This window comes from Balaenoptera borealis (genome assembly GCF_965194805.1).
Source record: "Balaenoptera borealis genome assembly, chromosome: 12".
Lineage (NCBI taxonomy): Eukaryota > Metazoa > Chordata > Mammalia > Artiodactyla > Balaenopteridae > Balaenoptera > Balaenoptera borealis.
The window spans coordinates 38,156,634-38,180,547 of record NC_138869.1 but is presented as its reverse complement, the minus strand read 5'-3'; the positions used below and the strand labels follow the sequence as shown (position 1 = coordinate 38,180,547).

The 23,914-nt window shown below is 43.5% G+C and overlaps 1 protein-coding gene across 1 annotated transcript in view; it reads left to right on the top strand.

Annotated features, from left to right (window-relative positions):
• The window catches only part of CACNA2D3 (calcium voltage-gated channel auxiliary subunit alpha2delta 3), an 832,322-nt gene that overhangs the window by 678,324 nt on the left and 130,084 nt on the right, over positions 1–23,914 (top strand). The window contains exons 28-31 of the mRNA XM_082346809.1: positions 3,346–3,407; positions 4,734–4,778; positions 11,087–11,149; positions 14,579–14,649. Coding sequence (XP_082202935.1) covers positions 3,346–3,407; positions 4,734–4,778; positions 11,087–11,149; positions 14,579–14,649 — 241 coding nt within the window. The remainder of the gene's footprint in view (positions 1–3,345; positions 3,408–4,733; positions 4,779–11,086; positions 11,150–14,578; positions 14,650–23,914) is intronic.

Below are 23,914 nucleotides of genomic sequence, written 5' to 3'. Positions count from 1 at the left end.
CAGTATGGTCTTTGAAAAGGCTCCATCCTTTTGCCTGTGCTGTTTCTGCACTTGATTCTCATCTTTCCTCTGTTCTTACTTTTTCTATGAGTCAGATCTCCATGCTTTATCTTACACAAAGTTCTTACCGATTCCCCCAGGCCAAGTCTGCCCCATCCTCTGTGCTCCACAGTTCTCTGTTTAAGCCTCTGATGTTGCTTTTACCACGTGGCCACTCCCCACATAGACTCTGAGGGAGCATGTGGTCTCATTCCCCTTAGCACCCAGCTTTAGAGCCCGGCATAGAAAGCACCACTGAACAAATGGTCATGAAATTGACCCACCAATGGGCCTGTGAATCTCTTAATCATAGAGAAGTATATTAACTTGTAGGTGAACATACTACAAACCCAGAAGTGGGAAACCATGGGCCAGAGTTGCTGGAAGGGGTGTGGGCAACAAAAAACACAGCCAGGGCAAAATGGAGCAGATCCATTATAATCAAGACTGTCTGGGAGTCCTTTGGCATCGACCTCATGGCCCAGACAGGGAGTGAGTGAGGAGTGAGGGAAGTAGTGTCTAGTTTAGGGCATCAGGACCAGGGAGAGGATGCAGCCTGCTGGAGGGAGATCAGAGAGAAGCAGCCTGCATGATTAATGGGATGGAGGGACTGACTCATGAAGCAAGATTAAAGCACTCTGAGGAGCTGGGATACAGACCGAAAGGGGCAGATGATAGCAGGCTGCAAGTATGTGAGATGGATAAACACCCAGGAGGGAGCAGCTAGCTTCATTAGAGAGGTGGAAACGGGGCCTCCATCAGAGAATGGGAAGGGTGCTCAGAAAGGGCATGGGTGACTGACGGGGGAACTAAGTAGACGATGGGTGGGCCAGGGGCAGCTCTGGGTTGCTGGGAATAGAAACACCATAGAAAGGTCACCGTGGGGTGACTCTCTCAAGGAACCCTCTGCTTTTATCCTGTTGTGTCTCGAAGCCTGCCGTGGCTGTTGACCTTGGCCTGCAGAGATACACACGGAGGAAGAGAGAAAACTCGTTTTCCTCCCTCCCCTTAGATACCAGTGATTGAATGTCACAACAGTTTTAAGGCCTTCTGCTCTGAGGTCAGCTTTCTGCCATCCCTCCCTGTGTTTGGTAGAACCAGAGATACTTGCTTCAAGACCCTTCTTAAGTCCAGGTCAGGCTCTTACCTCTTCCTGCTGGTGGATCTGACTAAAAACCCAGCCAGCACTTTGGTTTACAGCTTCCTCAGTTGGTTCCTCTCCAATAGGGATATGGCTCGTCAGGCATTTTGGAAGACAAGATTCATTTGAAACTGCAGTGAATAGCCTTCAGGCTTCAATATCAGCTTCCTTCAGGTATTCTCTGAAATTTTCTCCAGGGCTAGGAAGAGCAGTTTATGCTATAGTCTGACCAAATGGCCCATATCGTGGTAGGTCCTCCATAGCCAACTTACTGTCTACAGTAAGGCCTGTGGAGTAGCCTAGCTCAACCCCGGCTGCACATTTAGATCACCTGAGGTGTTTTTAAACATACCCATGCCTAGGCTCCACTCCCAGAAATTCTGATTTAAATGGTCTTAGTGTGGAGGGGGAAGGCACCAGGCATCAGAATGTTTTTTTGAAGTCCCCCAGATGGTTCTAATGTGTTGAGAACTGCCACTGAAAAACCTTTATTCGGTATGATTATAATTCACGCTGATGTTTATCTATCTATCTATCCATCCATCCATCTACTAACTATACTATCACCTGAACAGTTTTTCTAAAAAAGCAAGCATTTACCAGTGAGTCATCTATGTGCTTGGCACCTTGCTGGAGGCAGGGATCCAGTGGGGAGCAAGAACATGTCCCTGTCCCTGGGGAGCTTATGCTCCAGAAGATGGAAGACACTTTGGGCAAAGCGGGATGAACCCAGAGTGCTGAAATGGTGCATTGCAGAGTCTTCCGTTCTGCATGTTGCAGCCATGCTTAGCTCTAGTCTTACCCTAGAGTCTGACGTTCTAAGTGCAAAGATAGAGGATGAGTCTCTCTAAGTGTACATATCCCAGTTAACTTTGACTCTCAGGTCTTGCTCCAAAAATTTGTTTAGGAAGTAGAAATGCACTTGGTACTTATAAGGGTAACAGCCCAAGACCTTCATAAATCTTCAAGTTCCTGAAGCCAGCAGAAGAATGTTTACCCAGGGTGGGAGTTGGTGGGGGGCATCTAACATGGTGGCCACATAAAAGTATATGAGTGAACTTAGTTTTTTTTTGTTGGGTTTTTTTTTTGGTAATTGTGTACTTCTTTTGATAGGTATTATTATGTAGATTGAAGTTACTGTAGGTATTTCAGCAAAAGAAAAAACATGTGGAAAGATAAATAACAATACTGGTGGTATAAGGATATGGCAAAAATTGGGGAAGTTGTGTGCAATGGACTGAAGTTTGCAAAACTGCCCAGGGGTAAATGGTGTCCCCTTGGGGAGGGCAGTGTTTCCAGCACAGAGTCTCATTCTTTCTTTCCATCTCCTCTAAAGTTTTCTCACCATCTGATGAGCTTTTTCCCCTGACTTGAGTACTTTCGAAAACAGTTTCAAGAGTTACTTTGTCTTGACTTCATAGAGAGAAATATTCTGAGCTTGTTCATTGCCTAGTTCTGAGGTTCCACCGAATTCTTCTTTCCAGAGTTTCAAATCACTTTCTTAACCTCTTCCATTTCTGTACATTTCTCTTACTAGAAGTAGCATTCACTGTTGCCCTAGGGAACTTTCCACAGACAAGCAAAGATCTATATAATTCCACCAGAGTTCCTGGGGAGAGAAGATCACTGAGATGTGGATGCTGGGGGACAGTTCAACAAAGTCATGTCATGGCCCAGTGACTCGCTTCCAAACACCAGCCTCAGGACAAGTACTTTTCAAGTTTCATATCTCAAAAATATATGCAGAGTACACATTTTAGGCATGCAAGTTCATGCAATAATAACAGAAGTGGGAACCCTGAAGAAACCATGATCTTCTGAATATCCTTCTTATTTCCATTCCTGTCTTCAGCTGTGCTGGGGAGGGTGGTGACCACAAGTACATGAATTTTAGAAACACTCAAGTAACATCTCTCCAAAGAGCCATCTGCACTGTGCTCAGTTTGTTCTGTCAAGAGTTCTATGAGTACAGGTAACCTTGAAAATTCCTTACCTGAAAGATAAAATGTTTTAGTTGTATGCTTCACCGTAAATTTTGTTTTTAAGTGTTTTTATCTGATGTGCTTACATCAGCATCTTACCTTGACAGATAATTTTCAATGATAATCTTAAATAATTGTGTAAAGAGATCTCTAATGCCATGTTTTATTTATAATTTGTCCAAGCTGTAGGCATTCAGATGAAACTTGAATTTTTCCAAAGGAAGTTCTGGACTGCCAGCAGACAGGTAAGTTATAATCAGCATGTTGAAGCATTAGCGACACTGTTATTATACAGGTGTTCACATTTGAGTACCCGGAGCCTAAAAGTACCAGATTTCCGATGAATGTTTGTAAAATGAACTGCTGGGCTGCTCAGATTACCTTTCATTTCACTGCAAAATAAAGGGCTGACAGCGTGTTAGACACCACATGCTGGGAAAGCAGGGAATTTGCTCCTGCAAACAGTAGTAATTGTAATTGTGAGATCAAACTAGTGCCCTTCTAAAAGAGAAGTGTTTCTTCTAAGTATTGGGGACTTTTGCAGATTTTCATAGTGACTTTTTTTTAATCTTGTGGTGCCCAAATACTTATTTGTGAATCTCTTTTGAAGGCTTTTGCATAACTAGGTTAGACTAAGCATGCCTTCTTTGGCCAAGGGCTCTTCTGCCTTGGATAATCTGGGAACATTCTTTACTTGCACTATACATTCTGTACTAAGTAATCTCAGTGGTATTTGTTCAGTGATTCAGCAGAAATGGCAACACATAAGTTGCCTCCATCTGTCCAATTCTAAATGTTGAAATGATATATCATTTCTTAAATGAAGATACTTTAGGAAACTATGTACCAAGAACACAGACAGGAGTTTTAAAAAAAAGTCACTGGGGGTTAATTTAAAATTAAATGGATACATAATTATATTTCTTGTTACTCAAAGATTTGAGGTCTTAAAAAGACATCAATATTGAATGAAGCATAAATTAAAATGGACAACATAAATTAAAATGAAAAAGGGCCCTGTTACCCCCAAATTGTCTTTTTTTTAAAATAAATTTATTTATTTTTGGCTGCGTTGGGTCTTTGTTGCACGGGCTTTCTCTAATTGCAGTGAGCGGGCTGGCTTCTCATTGCAGTGGCTTCTCTTGTTGCGGAGCACGGGCTCTAGGCACGTGGACTTCAGTAGTTGTGGCACGCGGGTTCAGCAGTTGTGGCTCACGGGCTCTAGAATGCAGGCTTGGTAGTTGTGGCGCACGGGCTTAGTTGCTCCGGGGCATGTGGGATCATCCTGGACCAGGGCTTGAACCCATGTCCCCTGCATTGGCAGGCGGATTCTTAACCACTGTGCCACCAGGAAGTCCCCAAATTGTCTTTTATATTACTGTTTGGAGCTGGTACTCATCCTAGAGAGAATGGGCCAATTCATCCTGGAGCATTCCCTTTGGATGAAATTTGGTATTTACATAACAGGCTAGGACTTTGATAGGCTGTCCTTGAGTAACTATGTGGCAGCCATAGCAGACGCTGGTGTGTCCAAATGACACGTTTCCTTTTGTTTCCCCCTCACCCCACAGTGCGCCTCTCTGGATGGCAAATGCTCTATCAGCTGCGATGATGAGGTATGAGGGCCTCCTGGCCCTGTGTCTGCCCTAATCAAGTTGGGGGTGGCAGGGGCGGAGGCGGGTGGTGGTGGAGTGGTTGGATGACTACGGGTGTTTTCTCACAGGGGGAATGCCTCACAGAGCCAGGTCTAACAGATTGCTCTGGACCAATTTCCAAAAACCCAAGGACATTTGCTTTGTTTCTTTCTTTTTCTTTCTTCTCCCAATCAGATAGTTTATGAGAGCTAGAGAAATGTGATATAAATGTTCCACGAACAGCACTACTGGGACTTTGGCATTTTATAAAAAAATGATACAAATTACTGCCATTTGAAACTCATGTTACAACTCTCAAAGTTTTCTCCCCATGTGGTACCTCTTTTCATCTTCTTAACCACCCGGTGAAATGGATAGGAATATATGACCCACTCTGCAGAGGGAGAAACTGAGGATCAGAGAAATAAAATGACTTGCTTAATTTCATGTAATAAGCCAAAAATCTAAGAGTTGAAAACTCAGAATGTTTCATTCTAGCATAATGCTTCCCTCCTACAACTCCCTTTCCCTCCCTTCTTTCTTTCTCTTTATCTCTCTCCCTCTCCCTCAGTCTTGGGAGGAGGAATTTGAATTCCACACATGAGCAATAGAAGAAAAAAGATGTACCACTGTCCTAAGTCTGTCCATCAGATTTAAGTTTTTACAGCATCCAATCCCATGTATCTTCTGCCCCACATTTTGGATCAAGCAGGTGTGAAGTGGCCTTTCACTTTGGCTTAGGCAGCCTTCCTCTCTCTGAGTCAGCCAAACCATTAGTCAATACATAAACTGGAACTTATAAATGATCACACATTCATATTCCTTCTGGTTACCACAGGGATTAAAGAAATCCTAACCAAACGTAATTCTAACGCAGAAAACATAGATTAGAAGTATATTTCCAAAAAGTAGGTGAAGCAAAGACAAGTAGAGAAATATGAAAGGGAGTCCAGGGTGAAGCTAAAGTACAAAATGCTCAGTCCCCAAAGATCTGGCTGCCAGTTTAAATAAAAAAAAAAAAAAACATAATTGCTGTATGAGTTACTATCCAAAGAGTAAAAACTAATCAATCAGCTTTTCAGCAAAACCCCAACTTTTCCTGACCATCAGATCAAAATTAATTTTCCTGTAGGAAAGAGTACCCTATGATGTTTTATGATCAACACCCTTTCAGTAAGTTTGGGGATGCCATTCATAGGATAGTCAAGTGGCTTCAAACCTCTCCTCTGTCTTTGAGGCATTAATTGTCTTACTGGAGTGTTCAACTCAAGACAACTCAGCTCAACAATAATATCGATTAATCAGTGTCACAAGGCCCTATGTTAAGCCCTTTACTTGTACAATTACTAATCCCTATTTGTGGTAAAAGAACTGAGGACAGTTGGTTGGTTAGTTGGGTGACTGGATGGATGGTTGGTTGGCTAGTGTGATTGATGGTGTTTTGGATAGTTGGGTTGGTTGATTGATTGGTTTCTAGTTGATTGGTTGGATGGATGGATGAATAGTTGGTTGAATAATCTGATGAATAAAGTTAGAGGCAGTGTTCCTACAACCCACACTGCCTCTGTGCATTCTCATATATAAAAATAAGTGGAAATGGATTCCCACTTAGACTTCGAAACATACAATATATATTAGTTGTTCAGTAACTGATTTCACAGGTGGTCTAGCATAGTGGTTAAAGGCACAGGCTATGGAGTTAGAATAGCTTCAAACTGTGACTCTGACAGTAATAAGCCTTGCCTTTGTTTCCTCAACTATACAATGGGGGTAGAAACACCTACCTCACAGAGTAATGATGAGGATGAATGAGATAATATATGAAAACTTTATAGCACAGCTCCTGGCGAATGGTAAGCACTCAATAAACATTAGCTATCAAACAAAAACGTCTGCAGACATGTTCTTCCCTTAGAGTAGTGGCTCACCTGAACCTAAAACCTCAGATGGCAACCACATACACACTTCAGGCAATGACAGTTTCCACTGGGCATGCCTTCCTCACTACTAATGATCTCCTTTGGCAGCCATTGGGATGGACCCCCATTCAAATATCATTTTAAAAGTTCACACACTTTGAAAATTAAGCATGGAATTTGCTGGATTGCTGAACTTGATCTGATGCTCATTTTGCACTTTGAAACTATCATCCATTTCCCATTTTGACTCTAAATTTTGGCTTCAGGCAAGCAGTTGACATCGTTTTAAATGGAAAAGCCAGGCCCCTTTCCATCCTTTCAGCAGACTCTTTCCACGTGTCATTCCCCTTTCATAGCTTTTAATTAAGTCTTTGAGGCCATGTCCCTCCACTCCCCGAACTGCCCTCGAGTGATCAGGTCCCCATTAAAAACAGCTGTGGGGGCTCATTAAGTTCACATGCTTCTGGCTTCTCCTCTGTACTGAAGACCTGGCCCAACTCCCACAGACTTATCAGACATGCTTTGCCTTGGATCCACACCAGCCCCTCTGTCTCTCCCAACAATGGCCTCCCTGGGCCTTGGCTAGAGTGCCCTGGGCCGGTGGGTGGAGTCGGTATGGCCAGATGTCTTCCTGGCTTGTAGATACATCTTCATGGAGGGCCTGGCCATGGGCCTGACTGACGACTTTAAGGAGCTCCATTCCACACAAAGCAAATGTTAACTTCAGAACCTGAGAGGCAACCTCTCACACACTCACTCATTCCTTCAAGACACGTTTACTGAGCCCTCCTTACGTGCCTGGTACCTCCAACACCCGGGGAGTCAATGGGAAGCAGAGTCAGAAATGGCCCCTGTCCTCCAGGAGCTAACTGGTTAGCAGGGGAGATGAGCGCACACGCTTATCAGCTGACTTGCCTCCCCAGCCTCTTGCTATAAACTATGTAACAACTTCCCTTTCTGAGAAACTCAATTTGCAGCAGTAGGATACTTATAAAGAGGGCACATAGTAGGTGACCAATAAACATCATTTGCTGAATAGACACAAGCACAGGTCCTTCAGGTACTCACTATGCACCTTGCTCTGTGCTCAGCATTTTGTACTCACTGGCCTACTTAATCTTCTCACCACTCCTCTGAAATAGTTGTTGCCGTCTCCATCATTCAGATAAGGAAACTGAGACTGGGAGTGTTATAAGGCTTTGCTCAAGGTCACACTGACAGCAAGTGTCAAAGTCTCCGATTCTCAAGCTAGTATCTTAGCCTCAGGTAACACAGGTAACCTTCCAGGTAACACAGGCGTGGTGCTGTGCTTCTCACCCCCAAGTACCCTTTCTCCCCAGCTTTCCTTACTATCTGTGACTGCCCAATTCCCATGGCCTGGTTTGGGGCTCTGAACCTCAGATATCTACCTGACCTGCCTTTGTGGCCTGGAATAGGACTTCTCTGAGCAATACTGAGTCATCAAGTAGTTGAAGAAAGATGCCTTTTTAAAAAAAGACAACTTCTCTCACCCACTCTGTCTTTGTCTCTGCATTTTTCAAACAGCCTCATCTTTACATGTTTTGTCACAGGTGGCTGTGGAGTGGTTGCTTACAATATCTGTCAAAACTTAGAGCTCCTGGTTTCCCCAAGCCCTTCAGCCTGTCAGCCTACCCTTGGGACAGGGCTCTGGGCAGACTCCTTCTGAGAGGTTTGGCTTAATTTGGGGCAGAAGTAGCACAGTGAGGGAAAGCTGAGAAAATATCTCCTCTCTTTCTTTTTACTGGAGGAGGGAGTATGGAGAAGGTGATTGGCTATTTATTGTAAAGAGACATAGAGAAAACAATTTATCGACTGGAATCTGGCTAATTCTGTCCTGTTTCATAACCCAGTACCCTGCTCACTTTACTCCAGTGGCCTTACTCCATTCCACCATACTTCCCAATAATTTAATCAAGAAAGGTCTGTTTATGAAGTCTTCACAGAGACTAAATATACCTAACATAGCAATACTGCCTATAATGAAAACTAAATGACACCTTTCAGATTAAGGGGCCCAGTTCTACATCAATGACACAGCATCCTTGCTTCTGACCTGTGATTTTCTCAGTGATTTGTCACTCACAGTGTTGGCAATATCTGTTTCTTACTTTCCCCTCTGTGCCTTCCACACCAGAAGAGAGTGGGAGCAAAGGTGGATGCCTGAGAAGTGAGTCTCCTAATGGCCAATCCAACCTTGATTCCACCCAGTGCTGGCCATTATAAGGAGCACAGAGGTCCTCATTTCCAAGAAATGAGAAAGAACCAAACACTTATGGCAAATGATGAAACATTTCATTGAAGCTTTGTCTCTAAATAAAGTGGGAATGGTGAAAATACATTTATTTTATTTAACAAATTTAAATTATAATTGCAGTCATACTCTAATTCTATAAACAAAGGACACATTTGGTTTGGGAGTAGGGAGTATAACATTTCTGATAAAATTATAAAAATCACAATATAGAATCCTTCACTTTATATTTGATTTTCACAGAATGATCACAAGGAAGGTCAAATGTAGTGGAGCTTGATCAGTTTCCCCAGGAGCTTCTCTTAGTCCCTTGCTTTTGAAATCATTCTCTTTGGAAGCATCTTTCATGTTATCTGTGGTGATGTTTTCTTTCTTCATGTGTTACCTATGACAGATACTAATGTGCCCACGGCTTCCTGTGTGATTGGAGCTGATCTCCAATATCACTTTCATGGGCTTCATGAAATATTGCCTCTTTCCGAAGATTTTCAGTTGACTTTATGATCTATTTGCTTTGTACTGTCTAATATTTACAACATTAGACGAACAGAGATTGACCAAAGATATAGGTCTAATAGCAGCAATACCAGTTGGCTAGGGATGTTTGAGTAGGAACTCACTTTATAATTAGGGATAGAGGGTGAGTTATGATGACTTTGGATCTCTATGCAACTGCAAGGATTTGGAGAGTCAGTATTTTAATATGGAGGCCACTCCTATGCTCAACATGTATGACTGAAAGGAGGTTAACCTCCCTTTGCATCAGGGTCTATATCTGCAAAATGACAATCAGGATCCTCAAATAAACAAGGGTATAGATTTGTCTAATATGACCCAATTAACTTAAAATTAAGTTTAACTCTGCACGTAGCTCGTGGCTGCCATATTGGACAGTAGAACTCTATGAGTACTTTCATAGTGCTGTGTCCTAAAAAAGGAGAAAGTTTGTCAAGACTCCCACCAGGGACAAAGTAGTCTCCTTACAGCTAAGAGCTTCTTTGAACAGCAAGAGTGTGACCAAGTCATTCATCTGGCCCCTTGGGATAACCAAGAGAAACCCTTGGTCACCAAAGCAGCTGACTCGTTTCTAAAAGATGCTAGCAGGCTTTTAATTTTCTGCCGATTCTCCACCATTGCCTACTAATAAAGGATGCATCTTTCTGACCAACTTACTGCTATACTTTTGTGCCTCACTAAAATCGACTACACAGATAGGTAAATGTCCCAGAAAACACCAGCCCTGCAGTGGTCTGGAGCTAGGGGAATTTAGCTCAGGGTAAAGATATGTTACAAATTAAATGTTGCAGTCGGTATGTAAAGCCGCAATAAATAGAAACTGAGTTACATCAAGGACGGAATAAAACCTTAAATTTAAACTCCACAGCACTGTAATTAAGACTTAGCCTGTAGCAAATCATTCACTTGAGATTAAAGTAGCATGGGGGAAGCAGAGGTTTGGGCTTACCTTGCTACAATTTATAAATCTGAGCTACCAAAAGCTAACAGCCCTGCCCCCAAATCCAGCTCCCAATTAAAAACACAGTTTGAAAACCTTTAGGAGGCCTGAGGGGACCCTTTAACAGAAGTTCTGCCCCTTCCCTCCTGCCTAAGTCTATGAACAAATTAAAAAATATTACCTGGTCCCCTGATGGTCTTCTGAGCTGACACGGTGTTTTCATTAATACATCATTAGAGTAATGGCATTGTGCTGGCGTTTTGCTTTCAAAACAGGCTGCACTTCAACCACCATGAATACAGGCTCGGGGGCCTCTGGACACTTTGTTCCTGGGAAATATTACTCAGGTCATAAAAATTTTTAAAAAGGAAGATAAACTGTAATGCATAACTTTAAAATGTGTATTCTTTTTATCCTAATCTGGGATGTTCAAGGCTTGCTTCGTGTTTTATTTTTGTTCATTAGTTTTGCAGAGTAAATGCTCGGGTTAGCTTAACCATAGCCTTAACTCCTAGAGCCAGCAGGCATTTCCAGTTCTCCCAAAACAGCCTAAAATAGGTGTCTCTCAGGTTGGAAGTATGTCATTTCGTGTAAAAGCAGCCTGAGGACCCAAAGTTGAGACTGTGGTGTTTTTATTTTCTAGACTGTGAACTGTTACCTCATAGACAATAATGGATTTATTCTGGTGTCTGAAGACTACACACAAGTGAGTGAGAAATTTCTACCTACTCAAAGTAAGGATCCCAGACTGTGCTTGGGTCAGGGGGAACAAATTATGGTGTTGAAACTTTGAGACATGATCTGTATTTAAGAGGTAATAGCAGGAGATTATAAAACCTTATTTCCATCCCTTTAAGAATGTCACAGCCTACTTCTCAGCAGGCCCCAAAGAGATTTTACCTCCGGAGAGGAGAGGTGGGGAGGGGTGCAGAGCCCAGGGTCTGCTCCCTCACTCATAAAATGTTCAATTTATGGAGCTCTTTGCCTTGAGCATGGTGGTGCCTGAAAGAGTTTGGGCAATTTTAAGGAGGTTTCCTCCTTTTAATATTTTGATATTTTATCTTTATATATATATAATTTATATATACACACAAATATATGTATGTATTTATGTATGTCAAAGTAATTATTCTTTATGGCTTTCTTTCTGGTTTTTACTTTTTAAAAATTAGTTATCTGAGCTCAGGGATTAACTTGGGTTCTCAACACAGAGGGACAAGAATCCACATATAGAGGAAGAATGTTTTTCATTTGATCGAGCTGTGTGCAGTACAGGGGCAGGAGGGAGAGATGGAAAGAAACCAAGCTAGGGTGCTCAGCCAAGAAAGCTCCACTGATATTTGGAAATCAAAATAAGAGTTAAAATCAATAGCATTGTAATAGAGAAACACGGGTTCCTCCTTTAAAACGTGGTGACTGACAACTTTTTCTGCAATTAGAAATGAAATTGGCATGTTAAAAGAAAGTCAAATCAAGACAAGTTTAGCAGTGTGGTGTAGTAAAGTAACACCAGAGGTGGAGGCAGATGGTTTCTGATGCAAGCTCTCTTCCTCAACTAGTTTTGGGACCTTGGGTGCATCACTTAACCTGCCAGGGACTCCTGGCGGGCTCTGTAAAAGGAGGATGGTTGACTAAACAAGGCTTCTCCTAACTCTTAATATTTGAGGATACTAGCATTTTATAATGAAGTGTCATTTAAATCATTTAAAATGTTTTAATAGTCAACAGTGCGATAGACCCATTAATGCCTAATAAATTAATTAATTGTCTTTAAGTATGACTCCTTAGTGTCTAAGCTCAAATGGCTTGTTACTTTGTGAACACTGGCTCCAGGTAACATGTGGAACTGTGCTTCAGTTTCCCCCCTTATCTATGAGAACACTGTGGGATTTTTTTTTTGTCTATTTATTTTATTATTTTATTTTATTTATTTATTGTTTCTGGCTGCATTGGGTCTTCGTTGCTGCGTGCAGGCTTTCTCCGGTTGCGGCGAGCAGGGGCTACTCTTCGTGGCGGTGTGCGGGCTTCTCATTGTGGTGGCTTCTCTTGTTACAGAGCATGGGCTCTAGGCGTGCAGGCTTCAGTAGTTGTGGCACGTGGGCTCAGTAGTTGTGGCTCATGGGCTCTAGAGCGCAGGCTCAGTAGTTGTGGCGCAGGGGCTTAGCTGCTCCGCGACATGCGGGATCTTCCCGGACCAGGGATCAAACCCGTGTCCCCTGCACTGGCAGGCGGATTCTCAACCACTGCACCACCAGAGAAGCCCATGTTGTGGGATTTTAAATGCACCTTTGGTGGGTGACAGTTACACAGTTGAGACTCAAGCTGCCCATACATGGTCTCCTCAGATGCTGGACATCACTGGATGTTGGACAGTTGATGGACGTTAGATAGGAAAGGTGAGCCCATGAAACAAGGCCAGTCTCTTGGGAGCAGGACTGGCCATAGGCCTATGGTAATATGCCCGTGTGTCTGGGAGGAGTGAGAAACCAAATCAATCCCCTGTGAGGAGGAGCTCTGTCATCCTGCCATAATCATGGAGGGCTGAGGGTGGGAACCTGATCCTGGGGGAGGAAGGACGTGACCATGTCTTCCAGTGGTGAGTCTTGGACCAACCAACAAAGTGAACCAGTGAAATAGTGACCCTTTCCCAAGCCATGGCCACTACATGTGGGCTCTGATCCATGCTTTATTTCTGGATAGAATAGCCCAGGGAGCCTGCGGGCCTGCCCTGCCTCAGCTTGTTTGATGTCTTGTTTCCTGTACTCCAGTTAGGCTAATTCTTCTTCATCAACAACCAGTTCCATTGATACTGGCATATTTACACACCAGAAATGCAAATGTCCTCCTTGCTCCCAGCAGCAGCACATACCCACAGAGTTTGCCAAATGTTCAAGTGTCCCTGGAGTGAAAAAGGCAATGCTTGACCTTCAGTCAGTGAAATGTCATTTCTTTCTTTCCTCCTCTCTTTTCTGACTTTTTGGCGAAGTCTGTATGTGCCTTTCTGCCTGAAAACTCCTAGGAGCCTTGTTGAGGTCACTGCGTTGTAATGGAATCAGGATTTAGTTAATATCATACAAAGCCTATGGAATTTATATAATTTGGGCTCTGAGTGTAATGCCGTCCACCCACCTCCACATAAGCTATAAATCCTCAGAGCACCCACAGTACAGATGGGGGTTCTCTACTGACCTACACTAGCCCCTTCCAGGGTGTTGGCAGAGGAAGGCTGTTGCTCCAAGCTCTGTTCTGCTGTATTGGATACACCCTCGCCCTTGGGACACTGATGATAGTGGCTCCAGGAATCTGGAGGGATGCCCGAGGATGTTAATCCTTCATTCCACCATTCAGAGTTGGCAAATCTTGGCCAGCACCAAGAACTGGACTTGCAGAAGCGTCAGCCTGGCGCTGGGGAAGGACTGCTAGGCCTCCAGTGCCCTGAAGACAGCCCCAGAGCTGGGGTCGGCCATTGGAAGTCTGATTGGCCGAGCCTTCTTTTCGCAGGGCTGGACAGCTTCATTCTTGGTCAACATATTAACTGCCTATGGACAAAATGAGGGTGTTCCTCAGAAAGTAATTTAGAGAAAGGACATATTCTCTGCTGTAGGAAATTTATAGAACCGATGAAGAAGACTGCTATATATCCCTAAACAGGTCATTTAGGAATTATAAACAATTCTTTTTATTACTGCTTAGGAAGCCCTTTCACAGCCTGTTTCTGTCTGTATGAAGTAGTGTTTTAATCACAAGGGATTGAGAGCAGATTAATGCCTACTCCCTCTATCCAAGAGTAATGGTGCATGCGTGTGTGCTTGTGCGCATGTGTGTGCACACGTGTGCATGTGTGTTTTAATTACAACACTCAGCACGTGTTATGCAATGTCACCCTTACCCCGCCCCACCGCCCCTGCCATGTATTTGGAATATTCACATCTGCTTATTAGTTTGCTCTGTAATCCCATAACTTCTCATGGCTATTAAGACCTTTTCCGCTGTTATGTAACAGTAGTCCTGAAAACCTGCTTTTTTGCCCCTGTCAGCTCCAGGACACAGAGTGTGTCCATTTTTATTTCTTCTCTGGTGTTTGGGCACATTATTTATCTACACTTCCTCATGGGTCTTCTTTTCTTCCCTGCAGACTGGAGACTTTTTTGGTGAGGTGGAGGGAGCTGTGATGAACAAATTGTTAACAATGGGCTCCTTTAAAAGGTAAGGGATTTTATGGTTCCTTGCGTCCCCCGAGAAAGTTTGCCTAAATAAAATAAAACAAACCAAGGTCAAATAAAGCAAGCCCAGACTTGACCCCATGGCTGTGTTCATGCTCCAGAAGATCTTCTGAAATTCGATGCCTTTTGCATGAGTGTTAAGAGTCTCAGAAACTCAGCTCACAATGCATTCCCTGTTCCCTTAGCATAGCATTTATTAGAGGCTGGTCCTGAAGTCGGAGCCTGCACTGGGAGGTGATTATGTTGGTCTGAAACAAGTGATTGCAGAGAAGCAGGAAGCATTTTCACCTGGTCAAAAGGAGGAGGGAGTCTTGTCTCACACTGACAAGCTGGGGCAGCTTGCTAGAAATCTGGAACTCAGGGATGGGAAGTGATGTTTAGAGACTCGATATAATTTTAGAAAATCATGTAAAAGTTCACAAAACCTGCTCCCAGATGGAGGTGAGTTTAAATCTGTTGCTAGAATTGCTAAAATTGGTGGTAGTGACCACTCAATTGAGTTGTGAGGGCTCTTGTTGACCCTAAGTGAAGCTCGTATAGGATGATTTCCTCGCAGCCCCGCATCCCCCGTGGGCAAGCCAGCCATGCTCTTGGGAACACCAAAGCCAATGAGAAAGATCATCACCCTGCGAGATCAGGATGCCAGTTTTTTCCCCCCAGGAGTCAACCTGTCTCCCTTCCCTTGTCCTCCCAGGGAGAATGGTGGCCCATTAGTGGTGCTTTCCTGGACATATATGATGCTGTTAAATATATGATACCAGGAAATACAAGGATGGACCTAGGCTCGCCTGTGAGAACTATTGCACATTGGTTGCCAGTGGGAGAGACAGTCCCCCCAATTTATTACTCCCCCGCAGCTGAATGGCCAGGAAGTGTTAGCTCAGGAAATCAGACTTTTAAGCTAGTCAATACGACCAACTGAGTGCTGTGCTGAAAGCAGGGAATTCAAAAATGATGACCCAATTTTTGAGATTCCGTAGCTTGTTTGTGCCAGAAGCAAGGAAACAAGAAATGATATTTTTAAATGGCATGACTCCAGCACTTCTGCAATCTCTGACACACTTGCTCTCCATCCTGCCTGAGTATTCACCTCTGCTCGAGTCCCTCTTTAAAATTCAAGTACATTTTTTTCCTTCTTTTGCCAGGAGTCGTTGTACATAAGCTTGAAAACTGGGCTTGGAGCTGGGCTCGGGTTGCTCTGCTGGATTGTCTGCCATCCAGGGCACCACTGGTTTCTTGTATCTTTATGTGGATATGTACATTTGTATTGTGTTAGCTTGTTTTCAACTTGGTGGGGGTAGGGAGAGACAAAAGAGGAAGAATAAGTACACACATGTTTCTCATTTGAAAGCATATTTTTCAACTTTTTTAACAAAATGACTTTTTTTTTCCTCTTCCCTCTTAGATATTCCTTTCAAACAGTTTGGTGGGAGAAAGAAAAAGGTTGTAGCAGAATTTTAAATTCCTAGACTTCTCCTTAACGTGGGTGAAATATAGTTGACATGAATTTAGAACTTTCACGAGAGTAGCTAGCATATTTGAGAAAAGAGAAGTGCTGGGACTCTCTACTAAATTTTAACAGCGACTGCTGTCATTTGGGAATTACTTGACAAACCTCCTAGGCTTCTTTGAAAGGCCCCCTCATGAGGCCAGGACAGCAATGAGAGTTTGGGTTTTGGAGTCAGATGGACTGGCTTCGAATCTAGCTGCATGACTTAGAATAAGTCATGTTACCTCCCCAAGCTTTGGTTTCCTTACGTGGAAAATGAAGATGATAACAATAATTACTTGCAAAGGTTGCTGTCAGAGTTAATGAGATAATAATAAGCATAAAGTTCTGACACGGTGCCTGGCATATATAAGGGCTCAGTAATTGCTAGCTGCTGCTATGATTTTTGTTGTTGTGGGTCTTTGACTTAGCTTTTTACTTGGCACCAGGTGATGCTTTTGTTTTTATTTTACATTCACACATTTCTCAATGGGCTTCCCATGACACCTGGTGATGGGGTCTCCATCCAGTGTTGGGGTACTGAGGTCCTCCTGGAACTCAGACGTTCAAGCCCTTGCCCTTTCCAGCATGTTTACTCAGAAAATAAGGTTGACAGTCCTTTTATTCAGAGAAGATCTGTATTTCAGAAGCACTGAAAGGATGTAGCCAAAAGTAACAGTGCCCTGGGACAGATGTCAGGCACCATGTTAAACTGTACCCCACCCCCAAACACAGGATACATGGAGGTTAAGTTGCTTTGGTGACATGGCCGAGCCCTGGTAAAGCTCAGGATCCATTCACGTAGCAGACATCTCATCTCAGCATCTTGGACAGTGCACCCTGGCACAAAGTTTCTTAATTTGGTCTGCTTACACCCATTTCTAAAGAAACATCTTTCATATGCAAGAGCCCTACAAACCATCTTCTTCAGAAAGACAGAGCTCAAAGTAAAGAACGCCATCTCCCTTTATCAACCTCCCTTTTATCTCTCTCTCCAGTGGTCCATAGTCACTGCCTCTCTCTCTAAAGCAAGGCGATGCTTGCCTACTTGGCATGGACTCTTTCCTTGATTGTTTGGCCACTTACCTGGTGACCCGATGGCCATTCTACTTAGGTGCCATCAGAGGGAAAGAACATCCACTTCTGCATCTACAGTGCCATGTGGGAGGAAGGGAAGTCACTGATTTGTGTGAACAAATTACCAACTAGAGGGAGCTTTGAGAAAGTTCTTCAGCAGCATGTGCAAACCATCTAAGAGGTAAAGTGGTCACTCTTGGTCACTTAGGCTGAGTCTCTGACTTGACTCTGTCCACCCCACTTACAGATGACATAGTGCCCAGGGCCAAATAACATACCAATAGCCTCAGCAATGTGAAAATAATGAAGGTAGCAGTGGCTACCTTCCCAGAGCACCTACCAACATACCAGGCCGAGGTTGCAACTGACAGATCTTACTTCCTGCAGCCCTTTCCAACAACTTGTGAGACAGGTATAAACAGGACCAGTGCAAAATGAAAATGTGGTGCCCCTTGCTCAAAAATTATTGAGAGTTTCAAGATGGCAACAGCAGAGCATTAAACAAAGCACGCAGCCCTTCTAAGTGCAGGGTTCTGTCCAGTTACACAGGCCACGTGCCCATGAAGCTGGATCTGGGTATATATATACGTATTTGATAGATGGAAATAATGGGGCTTGGAAAGGTTAAGAACTTGTCTCTGTGTAATGGAGCTGGATTCAAACATCCTGCAGTCTAAACACAGGGAGAATTTTCTAGCCTCTCCCCTTTACCTGGTTCTATGTACAGTAACATTGTGTAGTGCATGGAACTTCCTTCAGTTTTGTTGGAGACAAAGTGAAGGATAGCCAAGGAGGATGTTGGCCCAGCAGTGACTTATCTGGGCAAGCAGAACTTTCAGGATGGGAGGCCAGCCGAGTGATAAGATCACCCAGATTTCTTTTAACTAAAGTTGATAAATTGTTAAACCAAGCCATGTCCCAGGCTTCACATATTTTCTCATAAGATACCATATTCCAGGTCAGCTTTTTGTGTTTCAAACGGAGGACTTGAAATACTTTTTTATTCTTACCATGGAAAGTAAATGGACTCCCTAAGTGGCCCTGACTCATTTAGGGCTTTTCATTTTAGCTGCTTTTCTCTTTTAGCTCAAGTTCATGTCCAGTAAGAGCCTTGTATTCATATTTCTCAAAAGCCACAGTCCATGGCTCTCCTTGCTGGCCTTGGCAGTGACTTTGCCCTTCTCACAATACTAAGAGAAAATCTAGTTTCAAAATATTTTTTATTATACAGTAATTCATTTATTTCCCCACCCCTTCTTGCCCCCAGTGATGGGACTCAATGTCAAATATCCAGGGAAAAGTGAGAAAAAATATATATAGCTGGTCATAGCAGAGTCCAAGATTCCTGATAGGGCCTCTTTGATATACTGGATTTGAAATATGAAGACTTCAGGTTGAGCCTCAGAATGACCACTGTGTGGCCGTGGACAGATTCCTCAGTTTCTCTGGGTCTCAGTTTCTTGGCCACCAAAATAGGAATTTTGGTGAGATGGGATTTTGTGAGAATCACCTGAAATAAGAGAAGTGAAAATGCTTTGCAAATTGCAACGCTACTACAAATAGGAGGTAAGATTAGCTCTTGGATAAGAGCTCCAAATGTCTGAAATCTTTTTTTTTTTTTTAATTTTCTTCTCTTCTTTTTTAAATCACTAATGACGCCCGAAAGGTAGTTACTGCACAGCAGTCACAGTGTTGGGGGTGGGCCTGTGGGCCTGGACTCAGCTAGCACCCCTGGAGAGCTCTTAAAACACACCCACGCTCCAGCTGTACCCCAAGAGATTCATATTAGATTTGTCTGGGGACGGAGCCCAGGCATTTATGCTTTTTAAAAGCATCCATGTGATTCTCAGGTGCAGTCAGGGTCAAGAAATACTAAGTTAAATGCACCGGGTGCCAGTCTAGGTGCTGCCCAACTTCGAAGTTGCCTGACTTTTGGCAACTTTAACTCCATAATTTCGGTTTTCTCTGCAGCGAAATGAAATTGAAGGAGTGATTTTCATACCTGCAGTGAGGGTTAAATGGAATAATGCATGCTTTTACCAAACATCCTTGTGGTTTCTGCCAAAGGGTCTTCCCTTGTTCTTTGTGTATTTAAGTAAGCTCGAGGAAGGAATGACCCATGGGGCACACCTGGCCCTTGACTTGCAGAGAAAAGAACTGCTTGCTAATAATTTGTTTTTGCTTTGGGGGCTACTGAGAATTCCTATCCCTCTTGGTTGTGTCTTTTCTGTTTTGTTCTGTTCTGTTTGCTTTGTGTGCATGGCGCAGCATGCCTGAGCTTTCATCCCTCCAAGGCCATTCGTATTTTCCCTGCGGGGCCTGGTGAACGTCCTCCTCACCTCACCCCTACACATTCATTAACATAGTCAACTCGTGTAGAATTCCCTGTGGCGGCTCCTTCTAAATTGCCTTTCTAAAACGGTGACTCGTCAGGTAGGATTCAAGACTTGGACCATTTCTACCCCTGTCTGCGTATGATGGACCTGCCCTGGCTCCATGGCGGGTGACTGGAGCTTTCCCTGTCTTTGGTGATCGCGTTACATTTCAGCGAATGCCCTGGCCTTGCAATCCAGAGAGTGTTAGAGGAGAAGTCTGTGATGTTTGGATGGCTGCTCTCTAATACTGACTGCTCCACCAGTGTCTAATACTCAACAACTCATGTAAGGAATGTAATGGCTTCTTGGCTTCCTGTTGACCTGACTGTGTCCACTGAAGTATGCTTTGTCAGAGGTGGCATTGAAGGGAACAAGAAGACGGATTGGCTTGGACAAGTGTGTTTCTGGGCCAAACTTTCTGGAATGCAGAAACATGGGGATTCCAATGGACTGCTCTTTAAAACCCGAAAGCTGCTGCTTGAGGATTCCCAATTACAACAATAACAATAGCCACCGTCATCTACATCATAATAGCAGCAGGCCTCATTTATTGAATACTAATTGCAGTTGACCCTTGAACAACACAGGTTTGAACTGTGGGGGTCCACTTATATACACGGATTTTTTAAATAGTAAATACTGGAGTACTACACAGTCTGTGGTTGGTTGAATCTGTGGATACAGAACCGTGGATATGAAGAAACTGTGTTTACAGAGGGCAAATTGTACTCGGATTTTCGACTGCACAGAGGGTCAGCTCCCTAACCCCTACATTGTTCAAGGGTCAGCTGTACAGGCAAGGCATTATTCCAAGCAGCTTACATGCATTACCTTAATTAATCCTCATGGCAAATCCATGAAATACCTACTATCATTATTGCCATTTGACAAAAGAGGAACTGGAAGTGGAGGCTTTAAGCGTTTTAGTAACTTGTTCAAATTCACCCACAGTAGTGTGTGGGAAGATGGAATTTGAACTCGTGTCTCTTGGATTCTAGATTCTAGACCATGTTTTCCTGGTCACCACTCATCTTTTCCCATAGTTGGAGAAGACTAAAGTATTCTCTGCAGGGATATTTGTTCATATTCATGCTTGTTTTGCTTTGAGAGAAAGTAAAAGTCTTTCAAACTTGAAGTCCAGTGTATTGGTTAATAGTTGGTTCTACTAGAAATAATAGGAAGTTCCAAAATAACAAAACGTGAAAGAACATAGGAGTCTTTTTCTCTTTTATGTGAAGGAAGTCTGAAAATACTAATTTGGGGGCCTCATGTTGTCATCATGGACGCATGACCACATCTTTTTTTTTCTTTACCTCCTTCTAAGTTGGCTTTTAAACTCAAGATTACCTCATGATCCAAGATAGCTGCTGAGCTGCAGCCATTAATTCTGCAATCTAGGCTGGCAGGAGGATTCTAGGAGCTCCAAAAGGCCAAGAAAAGTTTCTTCTTAAAATTTCTTTCTTTATTTAAGTACTTAGTCCCATACAATACTTTTGCTTCCATATAATACTTCTGCTTAATCACATGGCCTCACCTACCTACAAAAGGACCTGGGAAACGTGCATATCAGAAAGTCGGTGTTCTGCTCATTGCGAGAGGAGAATGGCTGTCGGGAGACTGTGACAGCCTCTGCCACATCCAACATGCCCCAGTTTGCTTCAGACCACCCAAGTCTTCTAACTATTGAATCCTGCTTCCTGTGACATCCACTTTGAAACCCTTCCAGAGATGAGGCTATATTCCTAACTCCTAGTTTTCTCCACACCCCACATGCCCGTGCAGTCCTGAACACAGATGGTCATAGCCACCATCTAATGCATCTGTCAATGATGTCTGACCCCAGGCAATGACAGCAGGAGCACTCGATAACACCTGTTGGGTTTGACTAATAGTAATGACACTGGCAACACCAACATCCCTAGGTTCTAACATCCTGAGCCTCAGTTGCGTGCCCCACACTGTGCTAAGTGCAACTCAGGCATTACCATGGTACAGTTGTTGTGAAATGTACACATGGCGCCAGGCATTTGGCAGAGCCCAAGGATGCTCCTCTAGCATCCAAGTTTCCTGCCTCAAGTGGGTTTTGCATTCACTCATTCCCCAAGCAGAATTTAGCTGTTTCCTTCTATTTCTTACTCAAAGAAGCAAAAGAAATTTAGCCTTTTCTATGTGGGATTAATCATAATTGCATTTTCCCCTTCAGTTTAACAAGGAAAGCTAATATTCATGGAAGGGGCAGTTGAATGGGCAGACAAGCCACTGGCTAGGTGCACCTACTAGGCACCTGTGCATGTTATCCTGTGCCCCAGGATTGAAGCAAATTTGGCTGGGAGAGCCACAGTGACTTCACCTTCTGAGCCTTAGTTTCCTCTCCATGCCCTTGACATCAGAGATAATACTTGACTGGCAGAAAGTAATTGATTATTTCTTATTGTTACTGCTTTTATTACCTGGGTGAGATGTTGATGTGGTCAGTATCTGCGACTTTGTTTCTTTTTATAGTCTCAGCACCTGTTGATGAAAAGCATTTGGGGCTGATAGACCCTCTGCTTAATCTATAGAATGAGTGAGGCTCCCCTCTCAGGGTTCTGCACTGGACCCTGAGTGGCCCCAATACCCTATGTGCTGGGCTTTCAGCTGGTGCAGCCTTATGGCACTTATTCTCTTCTAATGATGGGTGCTCATAAACTAGATTTGTTTTAGCGATTTTCCATCAGAGCGTTCAAAGGCAGCTTCAACTCACCACCTCTGCTGTGTTAGATGCGCTGTGTTGATCATAAAGAACAGTACAATCTCTGTAAGAAGATGCTGTGGGATGAGATGGCCACCAAGGCAAAAAGGAGAGACGGGAAAGCTCCTTCTGGATCTACTATTAGTGTTCAGATGGAACAGACTGACTGAGCTTTCCATTCTCCTGGCTGTCTAAGATGTATGAATGAGTAAACTTCCCATGGTGACAATCCCTTTGTTTAGAATTTCCTATGTTCCTGCTCCATGCCCTGACACTTGCAAGTTGAAAACTGCCCCAGAGAACACATTTTATAGCCCAACAAAGGATACATATTTTTACATGCTACCCTAGTGAGTCACTTTTGCTTCTCATACTTTTTGATTCAAAATTGCTTAAACATGTCCCTCGGCGGGTCTCTATGTCAGATGCCTCCCTGTCCTGTTTTAGGGCCATATCTGCAAACATTAAGCTGTTTCAAGACTGGTTTTGAGGCAAATTTTTAGCCAAAGTGAGTTAGAGTTGTTGCAAGTAATGTACCGGGCCTCATGGGCACAAAGTAGGTGTTTAATAAATGCTGGTCCCCACCGTCACTAATGAGCTTAAATTAGCTGAACTCATGCCTTTGAAATTCAACCTTCTAATTTTTAGGAGAAATCTTTTTCTCGGTCGTGATTTTTGTCTAGTTGGAAAAGAGCAGAATCAGCAAAATGGATTTAAGCAATTCCTAATGTCATGAGCCTGACACCCAAGACTCTACCTAGTACAGGATACACAGGGTTGCCCATGCTTGGTTTGCATTGCTTTGAGTTTCTTCTTCAGAGACTGTATCTGCCTTCTGTCAAAGTTTCAAGGAGACCCATCTGGGGAGCACAGAGATGTTAATGATAAGGTCTCCCCAGCAGCCCGCGGTTGCCGTGGCCTGGTGGTGATGTCATGGGGATTAAGGCATGTTATCTGTAATAAGAATAAACTCCTGCTGCTGAGTGCAGCAGTACAGCACCAATCTTGGGCTGGGCACGACGCTCAGGGCTTATTTTAGACCCGAAAGAAAGCAGGCAATTATCATGTTCTTTAACTATAATCAGCCGAACAGGATACAGGTAGCCACAAAATTGAGTTATTTAAAACAGTAACAAAATCACTTCAAAAAGGGCAACAATCTGGAAGTCTCTCTTTCTGCAACATCTAGTTAAAGCTGTCTAAGCATGGAGAAGAGAGAGAAGCTTTGTTTTGTAACCTCCTCAGTGGCAATCAGATCAGGAAAGCTTATTTGTGAAATGAAAGGCAGGAGCCCTGGCCTGGAAGCTGCCCTAGAGCAATTGAGTTTGGACCCAACAAGTAAACTGGAGCCTTTAAAAATGATCCCAGGAGAATCCTGAGCTTCTAGCCATCTGTTTGTCATGGTGGTTACCGTGGCAAGGGGCTCTCACTAGCCTGGCCAGCTACTCCAGCCTGGTCTGGTGACCCCATCACAGCACCTCAGCTTGGGTTGGAAGTTGATTCTGGATATTGATTATGAGACCTTATCTTGGGTAGCATTCCCTGTGACATTCCAATAAGACTCTGGGATGGGGCA